At 36.6% G+C, this 13862-nt stretch overlaps 1 protein-coding gene across 1 annotated transcript in view; it reads right to left on the reverse strand.

Moving 5' to 3' along the window:
* Nucleotides 1–1984: 1984 nt before the first annotated feature.
* The window catches only part of gna12a (guanine nucleotide binding protein (G protein) alpha 12a), a 33370-nt gene continuing 21492 nt past the window's right edge, over nt 1985–13862 (reverse strand). The window contains exons 3-6 of the mRNA XM_033968307.2: nt 10392–10442; nt 9699–9899; nt 5560–5766; nt 1985–3500 (exon numbers count right to left, since the gene is read on the reverse strand). Coding sequence (XP_033824198.1) covers nt 3339–3500; nt 5560–5766; nt 9699–9899; nt 10392–10442 — 621 coding nt within the window. The 3' untranslated portion in view covers nt 1985–3338. The remainder of the gene's footprint in view (nt 3501–5559; nt 5767–9698; nt 9900–10391; nt 10443–13862) is intronic.

Here is a 13862-nt window from a genome sequence, read left to right on the forward strand (position 1 = left end):
CTATGGCTTTAACTTTCTATTTCCATGGAATCATACAGGTGACAGGCCACCTCCAGCAATTTACATAGTGTTGCATTAAAAACAGAGAAGTACTTCTTGGATTAGAAGCAGCCGACATCAAGAGGTGGAATGAAACACATAGTAGTAATGAATGCAATTTATTATGAGTCTGGTGATGTTTTATTGACTTAAAAACTGCACAGAATTTCTTCCTGTGACGTAACAATCTGGGGAAAATTGAAACTGAGTGATTTCTGAGGCTCCGAGGAAGACTGCATAATAGGTGACCTTCAATATTTCAGGCATTTACAAAGAGCTATTCAACTGTCACTAATCAAACTCCAGATAAGACCATAACCAGGAGCATTGTAAAGGCATGGATCCTCCACAGAGCTGTAGGCTTTGGACGGGGCAGCCATATTAACCAGCCTGGGAGCACCTCTGGTCACATGGAGCTTTTGTCAGAGGGGTAAAGGAGAAAACCACACAATGAGATATCCTCGCTCACAAAAACATATGTACTTAAATCCCACAATCATGAGACGGTGAGAGCGTTTGGTTCATATGTGATGCATTATTATAACATAGACTAACACCAAACTAAAGGGAAAGCAACAGTTGTAAAAAATGTAAAATGTCATCTTAAAGAGGGTGCATTAAGAAAAAGAGATTTAGATGTCATCCAAGCATGTTTCAGTAATTTAGCGATCTGTCCTGGGCCCTATTTGAAACCTCCTTACCGTTAGCTGTAAGATTCTAATGCTCAGCCCATAAGTCTACATCATCTATGCTCCGACATGACAATTCTCCATAAATACACAAAATATACAACAATACACAACAACTTCACAAACCTGATATAATGTGCAGTAGTTTGATTAACAGAATGCATGCTGATTGAGTTGCGATAGCGCTCCGAAGGGGGAGTGACTTTGCATAGAGAGGGTCAAAAACAAATGTAAAAGTTATTAAAAATGCTCATATGCTGTTTCGGCAAATATATCATTTTCAGAACAATAAAAGGTAACATGGTGATCTCAATATGTTGGCATGTGTTAGCACTTAATACCCCATTCAAGTGTAATACCCCCTCTTTAAGTTTACTACTTCAAAGCATTCAGTCCAAACATCATGGAATATGGAAAATAAGGCATTCATATTATATAGTAAAATTACTTCTACTTAAAGTGTAACAGCTGTATATTGGACAGTTTTCCAAAGTTCTGTACAGTTGAAAGCAGCCATCTTTGTGTTTCCGTTTCCACTGCTGTCAGCACTTTTGCACAAGAGGAACATGCAGAGAGCCAGAATAACACAGTTTAGACTGGCTTTAGTTTATCTGGGAACTGTGAAGCTAGTGGACAAACCTTATAAATGTATCTAATAACAGAAGTGGGTAGTTACATTTACTCTTTCTCTTTTGAAAATCTCCTACACTTTACTCTTACTTGAGTAAAAGTTTTGGTTACTCTTCCCACTGTGAGTAAGTCGACAAGTGACAAAAGCTTTATGTTGACAATATGAAATATGTATGTTCTTTTGAAAATAATGCTTTATCCTTCCAATTCAAATTTAAATTATTAATCAGATGTTATGTCCATACAGCTAGTCTTTAAATTACTCTTATTTGGGCAGTATTAGTAGTGTCATAGCTTAATTTATTTTCAAAGCTTTTTGTGGTAACTGTCATTTCATTAAAACATAGTTAATGCAATTATATTTAAGATAGTAATAAAGATCATGCCTAGTTTTCCCTGTAGTTTTTCAGTTTTGGTGAAGTTTAGTTTTACTTCCTGGTTGGAAATGGGCCGCAGAAATGACATACGTAGAGGTTAATTCCATAATGCCAACAAGAGCCAACAATTGCTCAATAATTATGATTAGACTAATACAAATAAATGACAAAAAAAATAGCCCTCCCTGTGCGTAAATTGTTCCTGCATTTTGGATGGTATTTGTAAAGAAAAAAAATGAAACAAAAACTCAAGTTTCATGATTTACTTTTATTAACATTTATATTCATTTTAAATTGCCAGTAGCTTGAAATGATCATGTATGATTTTTGTTTTGTTTTAGTATATGAAGTTAATAAAATCCAGATTATGACCAAAAAACCCCCCAAAACAATCCTTACAAAAGTGTGCAATTGTTTTATGTAATATATTCTATTGTGAAGTATTATTTGACTTCTTACATTTGAGAGCTAAAGGGCGGGTGTCAAAGGATAGCTGAAAAATTTAAGAATATTCCCACAAATAGAGTTTCTGGAACTGGCCAGATCCGGTTCATCATGTGGCTTTAGGACTGGTCATGCTGCTTTCTTATCCCACACAACCAGAAGACTTGAATTAGTCATCTTAATTTGACCTCTGAAGTCTTGGATATTTATTTATTGTATTAGTCCTGGATTATCTGAGTTACTCCAACATGTACTTTCACCAGTTCATAATATTCAGATTCTGCAACTCCAAATGCCAGTGATTTGAAAAACAAACAAAAAACAAAGATTTCCCAGTCTATAATACATGCCTAACAAGTAAATGAATATAAAGTAAATATAAAAGTCTTCACATCTATTCAGGTGAAGTATTTTGAAGCCCACATCATTCTATCTACTGTTTAGTGTGCTGCTATATGTGAGCAGCAGCAGAACCACAGGTTTAGTGACAGTCTAGTGTCATTATATACAAAAACACTCAGAGTGCAGAACAAGTGGGAAAAGGCAGTGTGGACCTGCCAGATATGGCACATTATTGATAGAAGTGGAATCAGAAACATGTAAATACAGTACAAAGTGTATGTCTCCAGGAGACCAGAAGAAAAGCACATTTTGAAATTGAATATTTTTCAATAAAACATTCTAGTGTTTTGTTAAAACAAATCCATTAATTTGGTGCTAAACTGACAGTGCTTGAGTGATTGATAGTGGTCAGAGGAGTCACTGGTGCAACTTGACAGTTACTCTTTGGTCAGTTGGCCCAAAGGCAGCTGTGCTTGGAATTTAGAGGATGAAATGAAAACCTTGTTTTTTCAGAGACAGCAATACGTTCAACATCTAAATGTACTCTTCTACTTATGATACAGTTGCTTCCGTCTATCAGTAATGTGTAAGAAAAGCTCCACACTTTGAAACACAAGAAAAATAACAAGTTCATCACAGGTTTTCATTGACCCATGTCTTTACCACAGCTGTCCACCAGGATGTACGACGTCCCGAGTCTCATATTTCCACAGGTTAAGCGTTCATTCCACAGTGTAGTTCCTTTGAGTGTCCACAGGTGGTGTCTATGTGCACAGAGGTACCTCAGGGGTATGTCCTCAGCCCCTTTGTGTTTGGGTCACTGAAGCATGATATCTTTGAGGTTCTCCTGGAGGATGGTGTCTTTGACAGCGTGGAACACAAAGCGGATGTTCTCCGTGTCCACTGCAGTGGTGAAGTGGTGGAAAAGTGGCTTCCCTCGGTTTCTCCTCTTTCGACTGAATGACTGAACCAAGAATGCCTGCAGACATGGAGCCGTGATCATAGTTAGATTCAAATTAAATGAGCCTGATCCTTTTTGAAGTTTATTAATTTCAAAATAAAAGACCCCATTTTGCCATTTAGCCACTCTGCCAAAAAAAAATGCTTGATTTCAATACTAAGGAATAGACTCAATACTGATTTCAAGACCACAATGATATTTAATAACACTCTATAGACTATAGAATAGGATTGTCAACAATAAATCATAGTACCTTCTTCTATATTCCCATGTGGCCTTATATCTGTGTAATCCCTCAGTCGTCCAGGGAGGTTCCATAACGGTCCATGGGAGTATGCTAGTCTATGTGTCTTATACTTGTTCTGAAAGAGCTCAAGATCATTCCAAAACTATTCAGGAAAGGTTAATTTCTGTCTTGTGAATGTTACTTTTTAGTATCAGTACCTCAAATGAGTTTCTAGTTACAAGATTAGTTTTAGTACTGTGTAGTATAGTACTTTTGACAACTCTACTCTGTTTGGTCAAATTCAGTGTTGTGCTTTCATGACCTAAAACCTAAAAATTAATGACACTGCATCAGTCTAAATGTGAGGTAAATGTGTAGAGGGTAAAGGAGATGCTCCATCATTTATGGGAAAAGTATCTGCCTGGAAATATGATTTTCAAGAATAATAATCAACCAAAGCAACTTACACAAAAAAATAAATAAAACAAATAAAAAATTACATCCATTAAATCACAATTTAGATTTTTTAGATCTAAATTTCTCTCACACATAACATAAATATGAGTATCCTTTCAGATTTGGTGTTATTTGGGGGGTTACATGTTCAGAAATGCCCTCTGTTTCCTTGAGCCTTCCGTCTGTAAGCTGCTGGTTCTAGTTTTAAAACTGTCCAATCAGATTGTCCCTTTACTGTAGATGGACAGGCAGACATCAGCACTGGTGCATGGGCTTAGTCCTGTTGAGATCAGCTGTGTGCTCAGCTCTGAGCCTGACCCTGTCGCATCATCACTGCACAGGCCACCAGTTGGCATCAGATTGCTTGTTTGACTTTCCTTCCAAAAACAAAAAATACCAAAAAAATAACAAATGGCTGAGCTCTTTGTGACGCTGACGCTCTGTAGTTGTGGCCTTTGCTTTCTGATTTACTGTAGATTGACTAGATTGTTTTTGGTAAATATAAGTCTATAGCTGGTGTAGGGAGGGATCTTCTGATAGACAGTAGTATAGATCAGTATTATAGATTAGGGTAATTGGCTAAAAAAGTCCAGGTGGAATTAAATAAATACTGATGCCGATACTTCCCAAAATAGCTGACTCGACTAAAAATAAATAGATTACAGCTTCCCATTTATATTTTACATATTCATGAGCTTGTTACTTCCCCTTTATCAAATGGTGGACAAAAATAAAGAGAATATCCAAGGGCCTATGCGGACATATGAGCCCTCGCCCAACCTGCACATCCACATCTTAAACATTACATAAACACCACTTATCTGTATTCTCAGATATGAATTTAGTTCCAGAGCAGGCCTTATACAGTCCCAGAGTGTGTGATTTGGAGTTAAACTGGTTTAAAGGGCCCATAAATATGTTTTCTGATCTATAATGTTGTTTCCTCATCAAAAACAGACCCGGAGTTGTGTTTTGTTTCATTCACACATTTTAACCACACAAACCCTGCATATTTAAACTGAGTTCTTCTTTCAAACAGAAAAAAATGATGTTATGTGGTAATATGGGAAGTGCTCCACTGTTTTTAAACTCCATACACCTTCACTAAAATCATTTGGATGATTTCAGACCCGGATTTGACAATCTATTGAACTTAAGGTAGCTGTTAACTCGAAAAATACCACTAAGTGACACAAAGTCGAACAGAGAACTTTAAGATTTGGACATGTAGAAAATAAAGGGTTTCTCAAACATGTGTGAATGAAACAAAACCCAACTCTGAGCATGTTTATGATAAGGTACATTCTAACTTAAAGCTCAAAGAATCAATTTGATATAATATTTAATGGGAAACACTGCATGTGTTTATTTATATCCAATAAGCCCATGTCCCACCTGCACATCCTCCAGCCTGCGCGGGTCTCCTCTAAACTCGGGGAAATTCTTGCGGATGTCGACGGTACGGATCTTCTCCAACAGGAGGTCGGTCTTGTTGAGGAAGAGGATGATGGATACATTGAGGAAGAGCTTGTTATTGACGATGGTCTCGAAGATGTTCATGCTCTCCACCAGCCGGTTGGTCCGCCGGTCCTCCATCAAGACCTGTGGAGCGGAAAAAAAACAAACGTGCTGTTAACCTCCAATATAATGTTGTCTGATAATAATGACATTGATTCCGATACCACAATGATAATAAAAAACATCGTTATTTAGACCAGTGGTCCCCAACCTTTTTTGCACCACGAACCGGAACAATGTAGGTTTTATTTTCACAGACAGGCCATCTACGTTTGGCAGATAAATGTGGTAAAAATAAGATAAGTGCATAAAAAATACAATCTGTGGTGATTTCCTATCAGGATTTTCATTATATATCTACTGTTAAACCTTTCCTGCTTCGGTCCCTTGACCGTGGTCGGGAGACACAGGGGAGATCCGTCTTCTCCAAGGCCGAAGGGTCACTCTTCCTCTGGGGTTTAACTCCCTGTTCTTAACCTCAAAGTTGTTTCGAGTGTGGTGAGCTCAAAGACCACCCCAGTCTGTTGCTCAAGAGTTGGTGGCTTTATTATCTGTACTGCACTGTAATAACGCATCACTTCTGCTCTAACTCACACACTGTCTTTGTCCAAGTGCATCTGTAGACTCTCACACTCACCGCTTCTCCGCGGGTTGAACCACACCATGCGCCACATGTACGCACACGTCACCTCTCACTCACGCACCACACTGAAGTAAAGCACATAGGAGCTAGACACACACCTCACAACACTACGGACGAGCTTATTAGCACGTCATGAGGGAGGGGCGAAAGTTATGTCGGAGAAGATGCGCTCGCCGATAAACTATTTACTGTTTTTGTGCGGCCCGGTAGCAAATGTGTCACGGCCCGGTACTGGTCCCCGGCCCGGTGGTTGGGGACCACTGATTTAGACAACAGACTTGTCTAAAATGTCATTTTAGACATTACAAATCAAGATTGTTCTAAAGCTATTCATTGACTTTTAAAAATTGATACTTGCTGAAATGAGCATCTAGCTTTGATACTAGTTTTAGTATTGATTAGTATCTGATTTTTGATACTTTTGACAACCCTACTCCATTTACAGTGTCATGTGATGGAGAAATTGAACCAGAGACAGGCCTCTTCTGACCACAAAGACGGCCCTGTGTGAAGGTTACATGGCGTGTCTACAAAGTTTTGCGGAGCAGCAAACCGAGCACATTTGACCTTTCATATTCTACAAACTGCAGTAGAGTTTTTACAGACTTGAAAAGAGATGTATTATAAAATGGTAAACAATGAGGAGCAGATCCAGTCTATGGTTTTAGTCTAATCATTGAAATAATAAAAATGAAATGTATAAACACTGGATATTGTGTATATTGTAAAACTACACAATAATGCATGTGGAGATTTACACTGTAGAAGTGAGTGTTTAAATATTGACTGGTTAAAGCATAAATGTTGCTCAATGTATTTAGGCTATTAAAAGTATACAATGAAAATGAAATTATATCAACACATAAAAATACACAATGAGACCAAAATTGCATACATACATATACATATATATACATATACATATATATACATATATATATACATATATACATATACATATATATACATATATATATATATATATATATATATATATATACATATATATATATACATATATATATACATATATATATATACATATATATATATACATATATATATACACACACACACATATACATATACACACACACGTGTGTGTGTATATAATTTCAAAATATATATAATTTTCAAAATCTCATCTTCTCGTGGACTCTCTCTTGTGAAAATTTCTCATCAGTTGGACAGTGCAGTGTTTTAGTAGAATTTTATGTCCTGTCATAATTGTCCTTCACTGTAGGCAATGGAGTGAAGTGTTTTACACAGGGAATCCAACCCACTAATATTTTACAATTTGGTTTGCACAAACAATAAGAGTAGAGAAGGAAAATAGAATTTGAGGATCACCACCTAAATTAAATGTCTGAATGCAGGTTTTTTCCCTGCTAATATTAGTCTGTCTATGCAAGAAGAACCTGACCATTTTTTTTGACCAAGTGAAGCACTCATGTTCTGCATCCCATACATTTGGTTAGTAGTTAATATAATATATAATATATAATATTCATAAGTTAATTTCTGTGTTTGAATGTTCTTTCTGTGATGATTTCCTATAAGTATTCCTATCTCCAAAAACATATGGGTCGCCGGTCCGTCTGAATTACACAGTTTCTTTGTACAATTTATGTATATCATGACAAACAAAGGACTTTGCTTTACCATTATTTAATTTCTTCAGTTGTTCAGATAGTTTACATATCAGCCTTAAGAAACTTCCTATTCCACAATGCTGAATCTAGCCCCATTTAGAACACAAGTGTAAGTGCAATATATTGCTATAAAATCATATGAAAACGGTTTTGCAGTTAGCATTAGGGATGTCCCAGTCAGATTCTAATATTGGTATCGCTGCCAATCTAGGCATTTTTAGAGTATTGTCTTAAATTGGATTTGGTGAATAGATCAGGCCGATACAGTGAATAGAGTCTTCTGCACACAGCTAACTCTGCTAATGCTGCAGCTAACACACAGAGTAGCTTCAAGTGTACCTATTACGCTATTTTCTGATCTATGTTATAATGTTGTTTACTCATCAAAAACATAGGAGTGAAAATCAAACTTCAGACAAATTGGGCATAACAGCAAAGCCGGATGTGCTAACTTGTCAACTTGTTTACATATGTTAAACAGACATGTGCTTCGGCAGGCTTCTCTTTACAGGCCTCAAACATAAATAGTATGGAGAAAACACACTGCCTTTAGAAACAGAGACTAAAAAAAAAAAATCACTTGATGTCTCTGTCTCTATGTTCTGACGCAAACACATTATTAGGCAATTTTTAAGTAGGCCTTTTTATATCTGGTAAAAAAAAAAATTGAACTAAATGGACTAAATTCACCATGGAATACTTTGTCTCTCTCTACAACAAATGTTAACATAATACAAAAACAGACTAGTCTAAAACAAGATTTGAATAGTAAGTCAATATAGTAAATATTGGCCTAGCTTAATCCTAGGGCTAGGCACCTAATCAAATTTGAATGTTTATCGAGATTCAGTCATGTCTAATGGTCAATGATCAACTTCAGACTTTTTAGTGGAGAGGACAGACAACCCTCTGTCAGTAAAAACATGGCTTGGAGCAGAGGTTGAACTTGGGAAGAATAAATTGGGCTATTTTTTGTGTTACATGGCAATAATCAAAAGTTGACTGAAGACTTCCTGTAGCTGGATATTTTTTCCATTTTACAAAACACAAACCATCAAAACAAAAAAACTGAATTACTATTGGTAGTTTTCAGATTGTGGAATGTATTAATATCATAATCGCAGTAACATTGTATTTTGCCATGAAATATCCAAAAGGTCCAGAGGAAGGTAGCATTCAATTTACTCAGCTACATGAACTCTAGTATCTTTTAAAATAAACTGCACTTTTTAAGACTACTTCTCTAGCATACTTTTACTCCAAATTGAGTAATATTTTCACTGAAGTAACAGAACTCTAAAGGAAAAGTTTTGGTTACTCTTCCCACTTGCAGTAAGTCTACAAGTGACAATAGCCTCATGTTGGATATTTGGCCGCTTCTTAAGATAGTTTCTCACTTTTGTGGCCATCCTATAAATCAGATGTTACATCCTGAGAGTTACTAGTTAAGTTACTCGTAGCACTTTTCCCGAATACTTTTTTACTCACTTGAGTCATTTTGGACCACTACATTGTACTTCTACTAGAGTAATATTTTGAAGTAATGTTACTCTTACTTGAGTACAATTTTTGGCTACTCTACCCACCACTGGTGAAGTCACAAATGTTGAACCTGATCATTTCTATTAGTGACTAGACCCAAGAACCTGCTAGATTTCAAGAAAAACAGTATTAAATATTATTGGTCTGTACTAGAATGTCATTTGAAATCCAACAATTACCTGATCATATTCCGATGATGAGACCATGAAGAGAATGGACGTGATGCCGTCGAAGCACTGGAACCACTTCTGCCTCTGCGACCTCTGACCTCCCACATCCACCATCTTGAAGGGGATCTTCTTGATGAAAAAGTCATGCTCCACGATGCCCTTGGTGGCTTTCCTCGCAAACAGAATGTCCTGCTTACTGGGCACGTAGTTCTGCAAGGAGCACAAGGTTGAGGTTTAACGTGGAATTAAACACTAAATAATTAATAAACTTTTTTTGCTACTAAACTGTGCATATGGTGTTTTGATAGTATACTATTCCTTTTTGGTAATTTTACTGCAAAATAAGTATATTTCTATCTTTAATCATTGCACCCCAACAACAAGAAAGCAGAATCCGCTTCTCACTTTACGTTGTCACATGCTGTTTGCACTAACCCTAAAACAGCTTTCTGGTATTAGGTGTCCTTGGTATAAGACAGATAACTGCATTGCAGGTACTACACTGCCACTACCTAAAAAAAGAATCCCATTCATTTCAGAATGTGTTTGTAGAGGGCTCAAAAAAATTAAGACGTAACAGACGTTTTATGCTCTCTGCTTCATAAACTTGCCAAAACTGTATAAGAACATTATCTTCAGTAAACCCTACTGTTTTTACCAAATTTTTGACCAATAGGTACTAAATACTAAAAAAGAGCTCACCAGCTGTCCAATCCGGTCCAAGTTGTCCAGAAAGTACTTGACTGATTCACTCTGCACAAAACACAAAACAGAGCGGCCATGTTACACTCAGTTACATCAGACACAACAGTCTAACATTTTGAGACAGTAAGATTTAATTGCATCTGCTGTGGTTATCAAATCACTCTTGACAGTTGACCGAGAGTTATATCAATTAAAGAGGAAGTATTTTACTTCTATGTGGCAACATAACATAACTGCCAACACATATTTACAACATAGTCAGGTCACCATGTTACCTTTTGCTGTTCTGGAAATACTATATTTGCTGAAAACATGTATAAAACATGTATATGTATTAGCATTTTTTATAAGTGTCACTGGTCCTGATACGTCCTTCTTACATGTACAGTGCATTTTGATGTATCTTGCACAACGTCATGAGATAATACTGCACAACACAACTGAACTTCCTACATGTTCATAATTACTTGAATGATGATTACTGCTCTGACTTGCACTGAAAAGAATCAGTGAGGGATGAATAGTTCGGGCAGTAGCTTCTGACAACCAGCCAGGAGTAAAATTGCATTTTTCGTTTGAAAGCAATAACAGAGCTAATCATGTTGATGATGGTTTTGTCTTTTTTATAGCCATAAAAATCATGTTAAGCGAAGTATCAGAATTTACAGCATTTTTTCACACAAATACTTCTATTTTACAAATCCATCCGTATTTTTTCTTTTACGCATCGAATAAATGAGTGAAAATCCCCACAGTACCGCGCTCTCATTCGTCACCTTCAAGGGACAACAGAGGCAGATTACCGTAATGATGGTAAAATATTTATAGATAGCCCCATGTCTCCGCTTTGAGACACCGTTTGAATTTACATGAGAGCACGACTGGGCGGAGTTACGCTGTTGGAAAGTCCGCAACCGCGAGTCTATCAGCGACGATAGGATCCGACGCTATAGGGTTAAACTAAATCGCGCTTGTTTATGCGTGTGCAGCGCCCATGATGTGACCTAGAGTCAGGTGTAATCTGACTCTTTGTCCTGTATATTAGTCATGTGACTGGATGGATGACGGGACGTGATCTACACAAAATGCCTTCGCGATCGACGAAATGAACACCCCTGATTTAAATGATAAAAATGAAGCGTAATAGACATATAGGATATTGAGTATATTGTGATAATGTGTAGTGACGTATGTGGGGATTTACACTGCACAATTGGTCTTAAGTTTTGAAATATGATATTGATTAAAGTTAGGTTGAAGCATAAAGGTAATACATTTAAGCTATAAAAGCATATGATGAAAATGACTTAACTTGATCATTTTTATAACTACATCAACACTTAAAAATACATCTCCAACACAACAGATATAAATTAAGTATGAGGGAACATGAGAACATGGTAGAAAGCTTTAAAAAAAACTGTAGATAGACTGGGAATATCATCAGTTCATAATCTTCATAAAACAGCTGACCCTGTTGTTTAGATCAGTACAAATATATTGTGAAATGAGATGCTTTCATTAGTTTGTTAGTTCTTCTAGTAGCATAAAAAAAACTGAACTTTGATCATTAAAACATAAGTGTTTTGATGAGATTTGTCAGAGAAATCACAAATCCCAAATCGTTTTCAGTATATGGACAGGCCATGCCTCTGAAGAATCCACTCACTGAGCTGTAGAAGCTGCACTAGCACTGACTAATGATGGGCTGCTGGCGCTGGGGTTAAACTATTCAAAAAAAAAACAATATCTTCCTCACAGAGAAAGCTGAAATAATTAGAAGAAAAGACCTTGATGATGGTGTGTGGACTTTAAAAACATTTCATCTTCAAATCTTATGCAATGATGACAAACCACAAAGTAACAAAGTTGCCATAGTTGTGAAAACGGTATCAAACTACTTTTTTTTTATTATAATCACTTTGTGGATTAAAGTGACATACCACTGAACAAGGACAAAATGACAAAATCAGATTCACATCGGCTCGGACAGATTCAATAAAAGAAGTTATGTCATGCAAGGCGGATAATACATTGTATAATAGTTGATATGGTTATGGTCCTATATTGCATGTTTCTCATCGTAGTAGAAAAAAAGTATTGATACCTACATCATAACTGATACTGAAGCTAGTATCGAAAGTGGAAACTCATTTTTTTTTTAGTATCAAAATGTGTTAAAAAAAACCAAAAACTACTATACTTCATGTTAAAATTTACATAAATTGATTAAAACATTTTTTAATTTTTATTATTGTGGCATCAAAATCTGTATCGGACCTTTGTATTGAAACAGAGACTAAAATATTTGAGTTAAATTGCTATTGACCTTATTTTGCCCAATTTTGCCTCCAAATGCTCCAAAAAGCACTTTCTTTGTGGTGGCACAACTTTTAAACTCTTTCAAAAAATGACATAAAAATCACTTTTGATAGAACCAGAACTAGGCAGGCAGCTTCAAGAAAATGGCCCATTAGATACACACAGAGACAGTGGTCTCATTTTGATAATATTTTGGTTATCTACATGGAAAAAAAATTGTATAGCCACTTATACACCATTAGTATACAGCCACTTATACACCACTATCCCACACACTCCCTCCACACATGCCTGCTAAACATTTTAATGCAGTAGTTTGATAACCTGATTGAATCCCATATGCTTACATCCACTTTTCTTACATTGGCAAACTCCAGTAGACATCCAGTCTGCGGCCAATTTAGTGAACGCTGCCCTCATGCCGAGTGGTAATGTGGTTTTAGGAGCAAAACGCAATTGATTACACAGCTCGAGAGTAGTTTAAGGCTGCCGGGGTAATCGCATTTCATAGTTTAGGAGAAGCGGAAACCAGTGGCGATTTGGTCTTTAGCTTGTCCTGGTGACAAGGAAGAAGGGGAAAGATGAGGAGGCCCAGTTGGCAACGGTTAGCTTTGAGGTTAGTGTGGAAAAGCAACTGGCTCCATGCTGTCAACTTTGAAAATGTCGAAGTAAAGATAAGAGGTTCAATGAAGAAGGACTTACGGAGAAGAAACTGCCAAGAGCAGAAGGGGATTTGAGTAGGCATCCAAAGAACCAGCGCTAGAGAGGTTTTAAAAGGGCTTTGGCAAAGAAGTAAGCTTGTAAGAAAAAAAAAATGTGTGTGTAATACACAAGGTTCCTGTGGTATAATTTTATTGAAAGGAGAGACCTAAATAATGTTAATTTTCACTTTGATTCTATGAATCATGGATGCAAAGTGCATAGTTACAGACAAAACTTTCATTATACTGGTACTGGCTATAGTATGATTGACTTTTACACGGTCCAAACGATAAAGAATATGATGTTGATCCTGTTTACTTTTTTACATGGTGAATACAAATCAGCCCTCCAGGTTTTGTGATAACTGGATAATTTTGCACTTTGTATGCATGTTGTAGGGGGCGCTATAGTCACCACTGGTTATGTACTCATCACTAGCAATTA

Source organism: Periophthalmus magnuspinnatus, chromosome 1, assembly GCF_009829125.3.
Source record: "Periophthalmus magnuspinnatus isolate fPerMag1 chromosome 1, fPerMag1.2.pri, whole genome shotgun sequence".
NCBI lineage: Eukaryota > Metazoa > Chordata > Actinopteri > Gobiiformes > Gobiidae > Periophthalmus > Periophthalmus magnuspinnatus.